This window comes from Molossus molossus, unplaced genomic scaffold, assembly GCF_014108415.1.
Source record: "Molossus molossus isolate mMolMol1 unplaced genomic scaffold, mMolMol1.p scaffold_m16_p_2, whole genome shotgun sequence".
In the NCBI taxonomy this organism is placed as follows: domain Eukaryota; kingdom Metazoa; phylum Chordata; class Mammalia; order Chiroptera; family Molossidae; genus Molossus; species Molossus molossus.
This window is the reverse complement of record NW_023425355.1, coordinates 63,740,740-63,757,616: the sequence shown is the minus strand read 5'-3', so window position 1 is coordinate 63,757,616 and position 16,877 is coordinate 63,740,740. Positions and strand designations below refer to the sequence as shown.

Sequence of the window (16,877 nt, the reverse complement as noted above, 5' to 3'; positions counted from 1 at the left end):
ATGATCTCCCAGGACCAAATGGAAATTACAATTAAATAAAGACAAATCCTTGGAAAAAAGGCAACAGAAAAGCAGCAGGACAGGACCATATAACCGGGGACACTGGTCGGATCTACGGAGGCGCGAAAAATGGTGAGCTGGGAGCCAACGGACAGCAGCAGTCTTAGCTGTGAGCAGCGCCCTTGGAGAATAAAGACCAAGCCCGCTCCACAGCACAGAGAGCCTGGACAGAGCGATAAATAGCCACAGCCACTCACCTTGGGGCTACGGCAGAGGGAGCGCAGACTGGGCTGGAACTCTGTGGGGACACCCGGAATTGGAGGACACTCAGAGTTTTTGCTGAGTTGTGGCCACAAAGGACAGTGGCCAGTGTGCTCCTTCCCAGAGCTGTGGGGAAAAGCAGCAGCCCCCCACCTGGATATTCAGCCTTTCCCAGGTGAGACAAAGAAATGAAAATTGAGGATCATTAACAACCAGCATCTATCCCATCCTCTGGAAATACTCTTATGCAGAACACCAGGGCTACATTGCAAGGCACGGAGTAACTGAGACTACTAGCCTCCAGGAAAAAGCTAGAGGATAACTGAACCTTTCCTGGGCTTGCAAATCTAACCAGGAGAGTAAGACTTGACAATGGTGTTTAACGTGGGCCCACCCAGGCCCATCCAAATCCAGTAGAGGGAGCCACAAACAACAGAACACCAACAACCACAGGGAAAATTGGGCAGGCTCCAAAACCCACTGAGATAGCCAAAATGGTGAAACAAATAAACAAATCCAAAATGAAAGAACAAGAGAACTCTATCGAAGATGATAACAATGAAATGTAACAAAGCAAATTATCAGAGATAGAGTTCAGAGCCATGTTCTTGAGGAAGCTCAACAGCATGAGTAAGGACATCAGCACCATGAGTAAAGATATGGAAACATTGAAAACCAACCAAGTGGAAATGAAGAATGACATAGCAGAAATTAAGAACACATTGGTAGGACTAACCAGCAGAGTAGAGGGAGCTGAGGACCGGATCAGTGAATGAGAAGACAGGGTAGAAAAAAATCATCCAATCAGAAAATCAAAAGGAAAAAACAATTTAAAAACAGGAAAAGAGTTTTAGAGAACTGTGGGACAACTGAAAATGTAATAAAATTCCCATCATAGGAGTACCCAAAGAGGACGAAAATGGGCAAAGATTAGAGAATATATTTGAAGAAATAATGACAGAAAACTTTCCTAACTTGGTGAAGGAAGAAGGCATTCAGGTTCAAGAAGCACAGAGAGACCCAAGTAAGAAGAACCCAAAAGGCCCACACCAAGACACATAATAATTAAAATGCCAAAAATTAAAGACAAAGAGAGAGTCCTAAAGGCAGCAAGAGATAAGCAACTGGTTACCTACAAAGGAAACCCCATAATGCTCTCAGCTGACTTTTAAACAGAAACACTACAGGCCAGAAGGGAATAGCATGAAGTAATCAAGGTCATGAAAAACAAGGATCTGAATCCAAGGTTACTCTATCCAGCAAGGCTATCATTCAAATAGAAGGTTAAATAAAGAGCTTCCCAGACTTAAAAAAAAAAAAAGGCTAAGGCAATATATTAACACCAAACCAGCACTGCAAGATATGCTAAAAGGACTGCTGTAATTACAAGGAGAAATAGGAAGAAAAATATAATCACACTAAACAAAAATGGCAATATATAAGTACACATCAATTATCACCTTAAATGTGAATGGTTTGAATGCTTCGATAAAAAGACAAAGAATAGCCCTGATCGGATTGGCTCAGCAGTTAGAGCCTCAACCTGCGGTCTGGAGAGACCCGGGTTGGGTTCCCACTAAGGGCGAGTACCTCAGTTGCAATTTGTCCCTGGCCCTGGTTGGTCGTGCGGATGGCAACTACTCCATGTGTCTCTTTTAGGTCAATGTTTCTCTCTCTCTCTCTCTCTCTCTCTCTCTCTCTCTCTATCTGAAAAAAAAAATGCAAAAATGTCCTCGGGTGAGGATTTAAAAAAAAAAAAAAGACACAGAGTAACTGACTGGATAGAAAAGCATGACTCACATGTATGTTGTTTGCAAGAGACCCACCTCACAACAAAAGACTCACATAGGTTGAAAGTGAAGGGATGGACAAAAATCTTTCAAGCAAATGGAAAGAGAATAAAAGCTGGGGTAGTAATACTCATATCAGATAAAGTAGATTTCAAAATGAAGACCATACATAGATACAAAGAAGGCCACTACATAATATTGAAAGGATCTGTCCAACAGGAAGATATAACCTTGGTAAACATATATGCACCCAATATAGGAGCACCAACATATATTAAAAATCTTCTGGAAGACTTCAAAAGGAAATCAACAGCAATACAATCATAGCGAGGGACTTTAACACCCCACTGACATCACTGGATAGAACATCTAGACAAAAAATTAACAAAAAAACACAAACTCTAAATGAAGCACTAGATCAAATGAATGTAATAGATATCTACAGAGAATTACACCCCACAACTGCAGAATTTACATTCTTCTCAAGTGCATATGGGACATAATCAAAGATATACCACATGTTAGGGCACGAACTAAGTCTCTACAACTTCAAGAAGATTGAAATCATATCAAGCATCTTCTCAGATCACAATGGCATGCAACTAGAAATTGATTGTAACAAGAACATGCAAAGACATTTGAACACATGGAGGCTAAATAGCATATTATTAAACAATGAATGGGTTACCAAGGAGATCAAGGAAGAAATTAAAAACTTCCTGGAAACCCATGAAAATGAACACACAACAACACAAAATCTATGGGATACAGCAAAAGCAGTTCTAGAAGAAAAGTTCATAGCACTACCGGCCTACCTCAAGAAACAAGAAAAATTTCTAATAGACTATCTAACCTCACAACTTAAAGACCTAGAAAGCAAACAAAAATAAAGCCCCAGAGAAAATAGAAGGAAGGAAATAGTAAATATCACAGCAGAAATAAATGACGTGGAGATGAAAAAAACAAGTCAAAGGATCAAGGAAACAAAGAGCTGGTTCTTTGAAAAGATAAACAAGATTGATGGACCCTTAGCTAGACTCAGCAAGAAACAAAGAGAGAGATCCCAAATACACAAAATCAGTAATGAAAGAGGAGAAATAATAACTGACACCACAGAAATACAAAGGATCATTAACAAATATTATGAATAATTATACAACAACTTAATAAATGAATTTGGCAAAGTAGCAGGATACAAAATTAATGTCAAGAAATCTAAGGCATTTTTATATACCAATGATGAACTCACAGAAAGAGAAACTAAAAAAACAATCTCATTTACCATCGCAGCAAAAAAATTAAGATACCTAGGAATAAACTTAACCAAAGAAATAAAGGACCTATTTGTTGAAAACTACAGGTCATTGAAAAAAGAAATAGAGGAACATATTAAAAAGTGGAAGCACATACCCTGTTCATGGATTGGAAGAATTAACATCATTAAAATGTCTATACTACCCACAGCAATCTATAGATTCAATGCAATCCCCATCAAAATACCAACAACATACTTCACAGAACTAGAACAAATACTTCAAAAGTTCATATGGAACCAAAAAAGACCCCGAATAGCCACAGCAATCTTGGAAAAGAACAAAGCTGGAGGATCACATTACCAGATTCAGGTTATACTACAAAGCCACTGTAATCAAAACAGCCTGGTACTGGCACAAGAACAGGCAGATAGATCAATGCAACAGAACAGAGAACCCAGAAATGGACCCAAGACAATATGCTCAATTAATATTTGACAAAGGGGGCAAGAGCATACAGTAGAGTCATGACAGCCTCTTCAATAAATGGTGTTGGACAAATTGGACAGCTACATGTAAAAAAATGAAACTAGACCATCAACTTACACCATACACAAGAATAAACTCAAAATGGTTAAAAGACTTAAATGTCACTCATGAATCTATAAAAATCCTAGAAGAAAATGTAGGCAACAAAACTTCAGACATCATACGCAGCAGAATTTCCACTGATACATCACGTAAGGCAACATAAACAAAGGAGAAAATGACCACATGTGACTGCATCAAACTCAAAAGCTTCTGCACAGCAAAAGAAACAACCACCAAAAAGGAAAGGCAACCCAGTCTATGGGGGTGCATAATTGCCAATGATACATCACGTAAGGGGTTAATTTCCAATATGTATAAAGTGCTCTTAGAGCTCAACAAAAGGAAGACAAAGAACCCAATTAAAAAATCGGCAGAGGAACTAAATCGACATCTCTCCAAACAGGACATACAAATGGCTAAGAGGCATATGAAGAAATGCTCAACATCACTAATCACCAGAGAGATGCAAATTTAAACAACAATGAGGTATCACCTCACACCTGTCAGAATGGCCACCATCAACAAATCATCAAACAACAAGTGTTTGCAAGGGTGTGGAGAAAAGGGGACTCTAGTACCCTGCTCATGGGAATGCAGACAGATGAAGCCACTATGAAAGACAATATGATATTACCTCAGAAAATTAAAAATTGAACTTCCATTTGACCCAGTGATCCCACTTTTAGGAATATACCCAAAGAAGCCTGAAACACCAATCAGAAAGAATACATGTAACCCCATGTTTGTAGCAGCACTATTTACAATAGCTAAGATGTGGAAACAGCCCAAGTGTCCATCAGTAGACGAATGGATAAAAAAGCTGTGGTACATATACACAATGGAGTACTATGCAGCTGTAAGAACGAAAGATCTTTTATCCTTTGAGACGACATGGAGGGATCTGGAAAGTATTATCCTAAGCAAAACAAGCCAAATAGAGAAAGACAAGTATCATATGATCTCACTTATTTGTGTAATATAATGAACATAACAGTCTGAGGAATGGCGTAGTCCCAGAGACATGGACGTGGGGTATAGACTGACTATCCCCAGAACAGGGGGTGGTCAGGGAGAGATAAACCACAGAAATTATATGCATATGTACATGAACAACGGACATGGACAACAAAGCTGGGGACATGGCAGGGAGGGTAGGGAGGGGGGTATCAGTGGGGATAAATAGAGCAACATCTGTAACAAAAATAAATAAATTATTTAAATAAAAAAGATAAAATAAAATAAATAAAAATAAAATATTAACAAACACAAAAGAAGTTCATAAGAATGAAATAAAAATATTTTTAAGTGAACAGCATCTTGATTTTCCCTTTAGTATCTCTGAATGGAGAAATAATTATATGTGTTGGGGTAAAGTGAAGCAGGCCAGCCTAATATATAATTTCAGCTAAGGTTTTTAAGTGAAATGTTACTTCTTAAGATTTGATTGTCTTTGGTCTTTCTTGTAGCATCTACTCAAAGTCCAAGAGGAATACAAAAGGAAAGAAGCCGAACTAGAAAAAATCAAAGATGACAAGTTACAGGTGGAAAAAATGTTGGAAAATCTTAAAGAAAAGGTACATGAGTCCTAAGTGAACCTTTTTTTCTTGTCCATCTCCCCGCTTTTCAGTGACAATGAAAATGTCCTGGTGCCTGGCTGGTGTGGCCCAGTAGATTGAGTGTCGTCCCATGGACTGAGAGGTCCCGGTTTGATTCCCAGTCAGGGCACATGCCTGGGTTTCAGGCTCAATCCTTGGTGGTTGCCATGAAGGAGGCAGCCGATAGATGTTTCTCTCTCACATTGATGTTTCTGTCTCTCTTTGAAAAATCAATAAAAACATATTTTTTAGAAAAGAAAGAAAATATCCTATAAGTTGCTGTAATAAGAACATGTTTGGAATGTTTAGTTGATTGGGGATTAAAAGCCCCATCTTCAGGGTGATTCTTGAATCAAGGGCTCTGCTTTCAAGTGTGAGTCCTTGGCATTTCTAAGGGTTCTGAAGAGTGGTACTTTGCAGTGAATAAGAAATCAGTACATCCCTAACATTTCTCAGTCTTTCTTCTTGGAAGAGACCAGTGTTCACCTTATCTTGTCAAGACCAGAATATACACATGCACACTTAATCTTGTCAAGCAAATAACAACATAGAAAACTCCTGTGATACAGAGTACCTTTATTTTTATTTTTATTTTTTTGGTACGTGCCCCTACGGGAACTGAACCCAGGCTGACACTCCAACCACTAAGCCAAACCAGCCAAGGCAACACACACACAGAGTACCTTTAATTAAGCATTTCATTAAAGGAAGAAACATGGAGCAACTAGAAAATTTACTTTTTTTTTTTTTGGCAGACACTTCATCTATTGTAATAATGAGCAGCCTCAGGTGAAATAGCCAAAACCAAAAGGGGAAAACCCTTGGAAAGCAAACAAGAAAACATATTCTAAAGCTAGACAATAGTAACAGGGAAGGCAAGATGGGACTTGGCCCAATGAGAATCTGCAGTGATAAGAAACACCAGTGAGGACCTCTGAGAGAGTCTATTAACATCTGGATGGATTAATGTATCACAATCATGAATGAGGTGACCAGTCTATTTAAGGATGTGTAAAGTCTACTAATGGTGTCTCCATCATACCTCTTTAATTTATTTTATGCCTGAACATTCAACTGAAGTTATTCTATGAAAAGGAAGGCTCATTGACCAGAACTGACAGATTTTAATGTCTCAGAAGGAAAAGAATATTAGGCTCTTACGATAAGAGCCAGAAATCAACAATGCTACAGTTCCACAAGAGCTCATGCTCTTTATTTTGTGTGCTTAGCTCAGGAAGATGCAATCTATATAGGGGTCCTGACTTTGTGTGCCAGCATAGTGACTTTTCCCAGAGTGCCATTAAGAACTGGGGTAGTTGAAACAAATGATTGAAACTGTTTTCTTCTGGAGACCATTTGCAATATGCTTTTAATTCATCTACTTCATAAAACCAACTAACTTTTCAGTTTTTTGGGTGCTATTAAAGAAACAAGCATAATCCCAAAGAAATTTATTTATCAAGCTTTCTATTGAACAGTGCCAAAGCTGCTCTATTTATCAGGACTTTCTTCATATTATCAGAGCTTCTAAAATATCCCAGAGTTGTTTCGCTTTTTGCATAAAATGTAGTGTGTAGTAATTTTATGCAATGCATACAGGGATAGATAGATGTGGGATTGTGCTAACTGAATTATGCTTAAAATTACCCTTTAGGATTAACATCACAAATTTACTTAAGGGTATTTTTAGTGTAAGGGCATTTTAGTGCTTTAATGTAAGCAGCTGTCTGCATTGTAAAGTATTTCATTTAAAGAAGCAAGAGGTCAAATGACAAAAGAAAGTTGCCATATTATGCATAAGTCTAAGTGTTTTCCATTCTGAAACTAAATATACCATGACATACCAGCTAAAGAGGACAAGGAAAGGGATTCAACTGATAATCAGAATATGTTTTTTTCTGTTATTTTAAGCAAAGCTTCTTTCAGAAAAAGTAATGACAGTACATTATAAACTGATCTCTGAGAAGCTGATTCGTGACCAAATATTTCAACCTGACACAATTAGGTTAGGAAGCAAAGTGCCATCACATTAGACTGCAAAAGTAATTTTAGGTTGAAGGGAAGGCAACAAGTTTCAGTGAAAAGGGATTTTTTGTTGTTGTTTTTGTTTGGGTTGTTTGACAGTAAACCATGGTGTGACTTATTGTCAGTGTTTTACAATATAACAATGTGATTTATATGTGCCTTACTACAGAAAGAACTACTTCTTTAAATCTGCTAGTAAAATTAAAGGTGATAAGCATCTCTTCAATATACCTTCTAATTTTTAAATGCCAGCTATATAATAAAACTGAAGTCAAGTTTCAATAATGCTACATTTTTATTCAAGATGGCTAGAAATTCTCAGGATGTCTTTATATCTTAAATCACCCAGAATCTGTTAAACTCTCAGATTTAGGAATGGCTTACTAGATCATTTAATGTTTTAAAGGGGTTAGAAGCAGTTGTACTTAGAAGCGAACCAGTAGTATAAATCATACTTGACATGATAATTACTACTTGGATTAGACTCTAAAAGCCAAATATTGAGTAGGTCATCAAGAAAGATTTCCTTTCTAACTATAGTTATGAAGCCTGTAAATCCAAAAAAGATCATGTCTGGCAGCATAGACCAGAGGCAGCATCCTGGAAGCTTTGAAGACATCTTTAAAGAAAACAGAAGGAAATCTGTCCCTGCTGAAGGCTTTTGGAAGGGAAGAAGTGACAAAGCATCTGAGTCAGGCATGATCTGCACCCCACAGGAGCAGATCCCCAGCATATTCTTTTACAATAGCAGTGAGACTGAAGCAGTGATTTCTTTTATTTTATTTTTCTCCTGAAGTCTTTTCCTTCATACTTATTATACAGAAAAGATGTTCTCAGTACCCAAAGAGAGAAAGAAAGTCACAAGGTATATTTCATTTTGATTGCTGGTCATAAATTTTACCTGAATATCTCTTATGAAACATGCCTGCTATGCTCAGAAAGCACAAACTTGCAACAACAATGAATGGCACTAAGTAATATTTTTGGTCATGGCCATTTCTTGCTGTAAAGTAAGGAATATCCTAACTGATAATGGCCTTATCAGAGAGAAGAGATAGAGTTTATGGTCAATAAATAGAGACTCTAATTTTTAGTTCAAAAGCCAAAAGTTGATTACCCGTGAATGGATTAGCTAAATTATAGATTATCCATTCTGAGGTGGGACTTACCTTTAGCACAATGTGGACCCAAAATAAGAAAGAATGGTCCTTTTAACAGTGGATGGTTTGGGATGAAATCCAGGCTCTACCTTCCTAGCAATGTAATTTTAGGCAATTTATTTAATTTATCTGATCCCCACTTTTCTCATCTGTAGAATGGAGATAATATATACCTAAAAGTGTCTGGCATCTAGGATGCAGTAAATGTTGGATCTGGTTCTTCAGATTACTTGTATAGAGTCAAGAATGATGAAGGCAGAAAACTAAAACTGGTGAAGATGAATGTCTAATTTGTTCTGTGTTATGAAGCCATAGTATAAAAAAGCTTTAGAGTATCTGGGATGCCTTTGTAATTTATGCTGCTTTCTTTCCTCCCATTAAAAAATCAAAATTGGACAGTATTGCTTTTAGGGTGCTGTGTTACAGAAGTTTCCTATTGTGTAATTGAAACCACGCCTGTTACCAAATAAGGTGAACTGACTCAAGAAGCATATTATTCCCACAGGAAAACTGTGCTTTTAGACTGTGTGTATCGAGCCAGGATAGTGACTACCCTCTTGAGAAGACCCTGAACAGCAGTCCTATCAAATCTGAACGTGAAGCACTCCTAGTGGGTAAGGAAGCTAACAAATACATACAATGTATAGAATGCAGTGCAGAGATGAATAAGCACACGCCAAGCATTTATGAAGCATGACAGCGCAAGGACCCAGAGTCCTGAAGACTTACAGGATAAGAACAAGTACAAATTTCAATAAAAATTATAACAGCAGTTCCCAGCCCTCTTCAAGCTTCTTGTGGCTACTGCCACATCAAATGTGAAGCTATAAGCACTATGCTAAGAAGGGGTCCACTAGAGAAACATTTTGTAGATTTTTAAAATTTGTATGCAAGGTTAGCTGAGCCTTTCTTAGTCCCATTCAAGCGACAGTAGCAGACAGCTTTTCCAGATGAACCTCCAGAGGAAGTGTGTGCCTCTCTTAAGTTTTCCAAGTTACTGGCAGATGACTCAACACTATCTATAAACGTTGGACAGTGGTGGATTCTGATTAAATAATTGCTACAGTTGCTCTCCTTATATAGAAATTTATTCAAAAAGGCAAGATAGCACACATGATTAAGGAATCAGACAGACCTGGCTTCCTGTTTTGATGCCAGCATTTCCATCCTGAACTTTCATTCTTCCATCTGTAAAATGGGCATAATAATATTTCAATGGGCAGCTGTGAGTATTAAATACAATAATTCACCTAAATCATTTTACACAATGCCCAGCCCATATTAAGACCTCAATAAATGTGAACCATTTTGCACTTACAGCACTATTTACAGATGCTTGTTTATTTATATTCCATTTGGAGAACAGGGGCAGATTGAGATCCTATAAAATATTTTGTCATTTAAAAGGGGCTGATCTGGCCTTGGCTGGTTTTCTCAGTGGTTAGAGCATTGGCCCACAGACCAAAGAGTCACGGGTTTGATTCTAGTCAAGGGCACGAACCTCGGTTGCGATTCAATCCCCAGTCCTGGTTGGAGTCATGTGGGAGGCAACCAGTCGATGTGTGTTTCTCTCACGTCGATGTCTGTCTGTCTCTCTCTCTCTCTCTCTCTCTCTCTCTCTCTCTCTCTCTCTCTCCCATCACCACTCTGTCTGAAGATAAATGGAAAAATATCCTTGGGTGAGGATTTTTAAAAGAGCGGGAGAGTGCTTATCTGGGGTTTCAACAGATAATTCTAGCTGCCTTCTAGGAAGCTGAGCCACACAGTAGCCCCACCACTATCTCAAAAGTTCTCCACACTGATTGACTTCTGCATATTTAAAAAATATCTGCCTCCTTTGGTAATGGATATTATACAAAGATTTAACAGTTTGACATGTTAATAAATATGCACAGTGAGATCTGCCATAGAGTCTTCAAGAAAAGTGATAACTTATTTCCTTTTTCCAACTCAAAGTTCTTTAACAAATTGGCATGACACAGAGAAGAGCTGTGGGTAGGAGGAAGCTTCTGTAAATGGATAGTTCTAGAAACAAAGATTCTTAAGATAAGTGTTTCTTGTTTTGTTTTTCTAAAGAAAGTAGTTGAGCTGACAGAGAGAATGGAAAACCTATTTTTTAAATTGGTTCTTTGGGTATGAACCAACAAAAACTATGTGGTGTTTTGAAATATATGGAGTTGTTTCTTGGCATTTGACAGCCTATCTTGACCAAAGCACCTAGAATTCCTTTGAACATAGACTGTCTTCTTCAGAGTTTAAGTTTCTCAGCTTGAGTCAGTGTTTAGAAAATCTATTTGCCATGTCATTTAAGAATAAAGAAGTGTTGTAAGTAATGACATCCATTTTGAACAGATTTTGAGCCCTACCAATAGTCAGTTCCTCCTGGATTCTCCAACCTATCACTCTCCATTTGATATTTGGAGTATTTTTACAAAGAACTGATTTGAACTTCAAGCTACAATTTAAACTTACAATATTCTTTCTCAGTCTCTAACAGTGATAGAGATAAGTTGGAGTTTATGAACTAAATCATATTTAGCTTTTATTTCCTGGCAGTTTTCAGCAAACTGAATTCTGGGTCTATTTGAGGTATGTGAGATCTTAAGAAAGGAGGTGAATTTAAAAAATGTAAAGAAATAAATAGTAGACTTTTGAACAAAAGAAGTATTAGAACAATTAACCTGATGGCAAGAACAATCAAGGCAGTATATATAGTTGCCGATCACCCCACAGTTGTGCTGAGTAGAAATTATGACCATTCCTGGAAGCTGTAAACTGCCATGAGAATTCTATGATTCAGGGCTTTGAGCGCAAACAAAATGCTAGTGACCACTTGAACAGCAGAGGAGGAAGGGGCTTTTCTTATAGAGATACAGAATAAAACAAGTACAATCAGAAAATTCTCTTGTGAGAGGCACAAGATTAATCAGGCAAAGTACATGATTTTTACTTTTACCACAAGACATTAACACATAAGAGGCTAAAGCCCAGTTTAAAAACTGTGCAGAGAAACTATAAAAACCTAGCACAATCTAAATTCATTGTAAAATTCTAAATTCATTGTACAATATAGACCTCAGATCATCTTTAGCCATCAAAAATGATGGAAGTGACTTCTCAAATGCCAGCTTTTCTATAGTGAGAGGTAGTATGTTAAGAGTGATTGTCTGGGTTCAAATACCAGCCCTGCCACTTACCAGCTGTGTGACCTTGGGCAGGTTGCTTAAATTTTCTGTGCTTCATTGCCTCCTCATCTGCGAAATGAGGATGGTAATACCTACCTCATATGTTTGTTATAAAGATTAAATGAATAGATGTAAACTTAGAATAGTGCCCAGTTCATAGTATGTTGTACATGAGTTAGCTGTTGCTATACATTATCATGTGGCATCTCAAATAATATATTTCTCAAGTGTAACCTCCATGGTATTGTCTTTATAGGGATTATCTCCACATTCCTTCATGTTCACCCATTTGGAGCAAGCATTGAATACATCTGTTCCTACTTGCACCGTCTAGATAATAAGGTATGTGGGGGCCTGAAATGGGATGTAGGGTTCTTGGTGGAGAGGTGACCTTACTCTCCTCAAGCATATATAAGTCATTAGCATTTGCTCTAAGGATATGTTCCTCACCTATTCTCTCACTGTAGTTCAGTGTGGAACCTCTCTCTGGCAACATCTGTCTCTGTTTGCTTGGGACTGAGGGGTTTCCTGGAATGTGGGACTTCCAATGCTAAAACTTGGGAAATCCTGGGCAAACCTGAATGATTTGACCACCCAACTTCCAAGATACATATTAAGAGAATTAATTTTCTTTCTCTTAATTTACATATAAGCTATAAATTAACCAACATTTCTCAAAAATCAATCATTTGCCCTGGGCCTATAACAATGAACAAATGTTAATTCTCCAAATTGGAAGTCTTACTCCAGCCACCTCCCCAACCATCAGTATCACCAATGCCATTATCTATGGTAAAACAATCAAGGGAGAGAAAAAAAAAGATGAAACAATAAGTCTATAACACAGACAGATTATTTACTCAGAGCTGATCTTATGAGCTTCTTCCTTCCCTGGATGACATCCTATGGGAACTCACAAAGCATCAGGAGCACAAGTAAGTGCTACCTCCCTAGAGGGTCAGGGATGCCTCATTGAAGGAGGAGGGAACTCTTGACTCCTTAGGATAAATAAACTCATGATAGATTTTTTTCAGAAGCAGCATTCAGTTAAAATTGCTCATGGATTGTCCTCACTATTTCACAGGATCCGGGCCTTTTGAGAAGTTCCATTGGATGTCCACAATGTTGTCATTTAAGTATATGTCCTCTTAACAGAGGCACTGGCCCATTCGACAATCCAGCTATGGTGATACATAATCCTTGTGGCATTTGTTTCAGTTCTAGCTGGCACTCACCCCTCATTAATATCTGGGTAATAATGTTCTTCTGCAATGAAATGTCCCACTTGGCAGTGAAAGGAGGGATGAATTGTGAGCACCAGGGCCAAGTAGTCAGTTGAAGTGGTATAACATTGAACTATATATCAGTAAAAATGATCTGGTTCTTTTTTTAAAAATTGTAAAAATAATGCATACATATTGTCTAAAAATGTAAGTCATATCAGCTGGTGTGGCTCAGTGGTTGAGCATCGACCCATGAAACTGGAGGTCACTGGTTAGATTTCCAGTCAGAGCATGTGCCCAGGTTGCAGAATTGCAGACTCGATCCCCAGTGGGGGGGTGTGCAGGAGGCAGCTGATCAATAATTCTCTTTCACTGATGTTTCTATCTCTCCTTCTCCCTCTAAAAATAAAATATAATATAATAAAAACATTAATATAAGTTATACAGAAATATAGTAAAGGGCAAGTTCCTCATAATCCCAACCCTCAAAGATAACCACTGTTAACAGTTTGGCATATCTTTATTTCAGACCCTTTTCTATACCTATGCTTCAGCTATACCATATGTATATGTCAGTAAAAATTACATATTTATGTTTTTTGAATTGGGGGTTCAACTGTATATGATACTCTGCAATGTGATTTCACTTAACTGGAATACAGTCTACTACTAGCACTGGGAAAAAGCTTTATCTCTCTCCTAGTCCAGACCCAGGTCCTCCTGAGCAGCTTCCTGCCAGAGTAATGCCAGGACCTCTAAAAGAAAGCCTACAATGGTATCAACATAACTGATGAGGACCCTCCCTCCAGCTTCAGGAATATTTAGTGTGGTGGCAATTTGGGGTTTCTATAAGGATCCCCCATTGCTTTTCTGTCAAACCCTAGTACCCACATTCATAGTTAGGAAGGTTGCTACTAATATAAAGACCACTTGAAGCAAAGCAAGCCCTAAAGAGGTCCAAAGATTTGGTTTTGTTTTTATATTGATGTGAGTGAATGTGCATGAGAGAGAGAGAGAGAGAGAGAGAGAGAGAGAGAGATTGGAGAGGAAGACAATGCATGGAATTAGGAACTCACAGCATTCTCTACCCCTATCACTTTTCATTTGTGAACTAATGCATGTGTGGAGAATTCTGGCCTGGTGGCAGCCATTCTACCTCACTCTTTTCCCAAAAGGCTTTGAAGCTTCAGTAAGCCTGCACATAGCATCATCAACACTGATCTGTTTCCATTTAACTGGCTGCAAACCCAAGTCTCTTCATTATGGCTGGTATCAGCTCTTTCCAACAGAAAACTCAGAGTTGGAAAACAGTATGGAGGTTCCCAAAAAAATTTTAAATGGAACTGCCTCATGACCCAGCCATTCTATTTCTGGGTATATATCTGAAGAAACTCAAAACACTAATTTGAAAGAATATATGCACCCATATGTTCATTGCAGCATTATTTACAATAGCCAAGATATGGAAGCAACCCAAGTGTCAATAAATAGATGAGTGGATAAAAAAGTAGGGTACAATGGAATATTACTCGACCATTAAAAAGAATGGATTCTTACCACATGCAACAACATGGATGGACCTGCAGCATATTATGCTACATGAAATAAGTCAGATAGAAAAAGATTAATACCATATGATTTTACATATATGTGGAATCTAAAGAACAAAATAAACAAAACCAAAACAGACTCATAGATGTGAGAACAGACTGATGGTTGCCAAAGGGGAGGGAGGTGGGTGACTGGGCAAAAAACACAAAGGGATTAAAGAAGTACTAATTGGTAGTTACAGAATAGTCATAGGATGTAAAGTATAGCACAAGAAATATAGTTAACAATATTGTAATAACTGAATGGTGCCAGGTGGATACTGAAATATCAAGGGGAATGCTTTGTAAACTGTATGATTGTCTAACTACTATGTTGTACACCTGAAAATGATACAAAATAATATTAAATGCAAACTGTAATTGAAAAATTAAATTATAAAAGGTTATACAATTAGTAGTATTTAATACATTTTTATTAATATAAAAAGGAATGATGAATAAATCTCATCAAAAATAAAGCTCGGTGGTGATCAATGTCAAAAACATCATTTGAAGCAAAGAAACTAGTCACAAAAGACTATATATTGTATGTTTATACATATGTGTAATTTTCAGAAAATATAAAACCAAAGTGACAAAATCTGAATCAGGAATTGGGAGTGAGAATTAAATGCAAAGGAGCACAAAGAAACATTTTGGAGATGATGGAATGTTCCAAAACTAAATTGTGATGACAGCTGTAAAATTGTATAAATTTATGCAATTGTATATTATATACAATTGCATAAATTTACTAAAACTCATCAACATGTAAATAAATGAATTTATTATATGCAAATTATACTTAACACTTTATTTAATAAAGCAATTATGAAACACATAAGCAAAAAGAAAACTCAGTGGACTCTGTCTAGTGGTCATGACAGAAAAAGGCTGCCATCTGGAAGCCACTCACCTAACACATACCCATGTACAAGGACGGGGAAGATATTAACCCACCCCCCAACATACATGTATGTATCAGCATCCTAAAGTTGGTACCATTAGGAGGAAAAGAACCAGATTAGGAAGGTAAAACTGGTTTTGAATGGAGATGTCCCCTCTGTCCACAGATCTGCACCAGTGATGTGGAATGTCTCATGAGCAGACTTCAGCATACCTTCAAGCAAGAAATGACTGGAGTTGGAGCCAGTCTGGAGAAGAGATGGAAATTCTGTGGCTTTGAGGGCTTGAAACTGACTTGAATTCGTCTGCCTAAAAACCTGGGATCCTCAAAATAAATGTGTGTTGGACAAGCTTAGAAAGTGATTTGTATTTTCAATGGTTTTCAAGTGGAAATTGCTTTAAATTTGTCAATTCATTCCTGAAATCTATTTTGATTTAAAATAAGGATCCTAGAGCAGCACCTTGAGTTACAGGCCCTAAAAAGAAGTTGACTCAAACCTCAAGTGCTGTAAGGTTCTCCCTTTCTTTCAATTGTCTTTTTTATTAGTAGTATTGAAAAGGGCCTGGGGCTAAAGAGTATTTAGGGTGTTTTTGATGTCTGCACTACTGTTGTAGACTTTGGTACTTTTTAAACACTTTTAACTGAAATAATTTGATGATTTGTATGTGCTTTCTGTTTCAAAACCTCTTCACATTAATGTTGCTACTGGTAAAAGGAATGGGAGGAGCACTAGGTACTCCATAACTGACATCTTTCTAATCACTAGTAAGTGAATAACACTTCAATGTCTTCTAAAAGGTGCTTGACCAGGTTCACCTTTTAAAAGACAAAGCATGATTTGTGGCTTTTGCAAAATTACTGTCAAACAAATGTTGGAAATTGTTCCAAACTTATTTTCTCTAATATACCAGATAAAAGGTTTATGTGCAGAAAACAACTGTCCAGTATGACTGGCATTTGTATGTGCTATTCAGAATCACCTTGTAAATAGTCTAATTTTAAAGGACAGCATGTTTAGTTTTCTATGAATTAAAACACATGCACACACACATTAGCAAAGGGGATGTATTTTAATGTTTTCCCTCTGGCCTTCATACAAAGTCTGTGGTCCCTTTTCTTCTGCTGTCAGTGTGTTGAATTGCAAACAGTGTACTGCTGTAAATACTATGTTTACTTCATGTTGAATGTTTGCAAAGCGTTGCTATCAGTATTAATAGAAAACACTTGGTAATGAATGAATACTGAGCCAGTGTGTGTGTGAGGCTTCCTGCAAATAGGTCAGCTCCACCTAGAGTGCT

The 16,877-nt window shown here is 37.5% G+C and overlaps 1 protein-coding gene across 5 annotated transcripts in view; it reads left to right on the top strand.

Annotated features, from left to right (window-relative positions):
- ENOX2 (ecto-NOX disulfide-thiol exchanger 2) overlaps nucleotides 1–16,609 on the top strand; it is a 271,300-nt gene extending 254,691 nt beyond the window's left edge. For 3 of the 5 annotated variants that reach the window (XM_036271451.1, XM_036271450.1, XM_036271453.1), the window contains 4 exons: nucleotides 5,362–5,469; nucleotides 9,181–9,289; nucleotides 12,117–12,202; nucleotides 15,746–16,609. In XM_036271451.1, coding sequence (XP_036127344.1) covers nucleotides 5,362–5,469; nucleotides 9,181–9,289; nucleotides 12,117–12,202; nucleotides 15,746–15,877 — 435 coding nt within the window. In that variant the 3' untranslated portion in view covers nucleotides 15,878–16,609. The remainder of the gene's footprint in view (nucleotides 1–5,361; nucleotides 5,470–9,180; nucleotides 9,290–12,116; nucleotides 12,203–15,745) is intronic. The other 2 variants (XM_036271454.1, XM_036271455.1) reach the window with 2 other exon arrangements.
- Nucleotides 16,610–16,877: the final 268 nt, after the last annotated feature.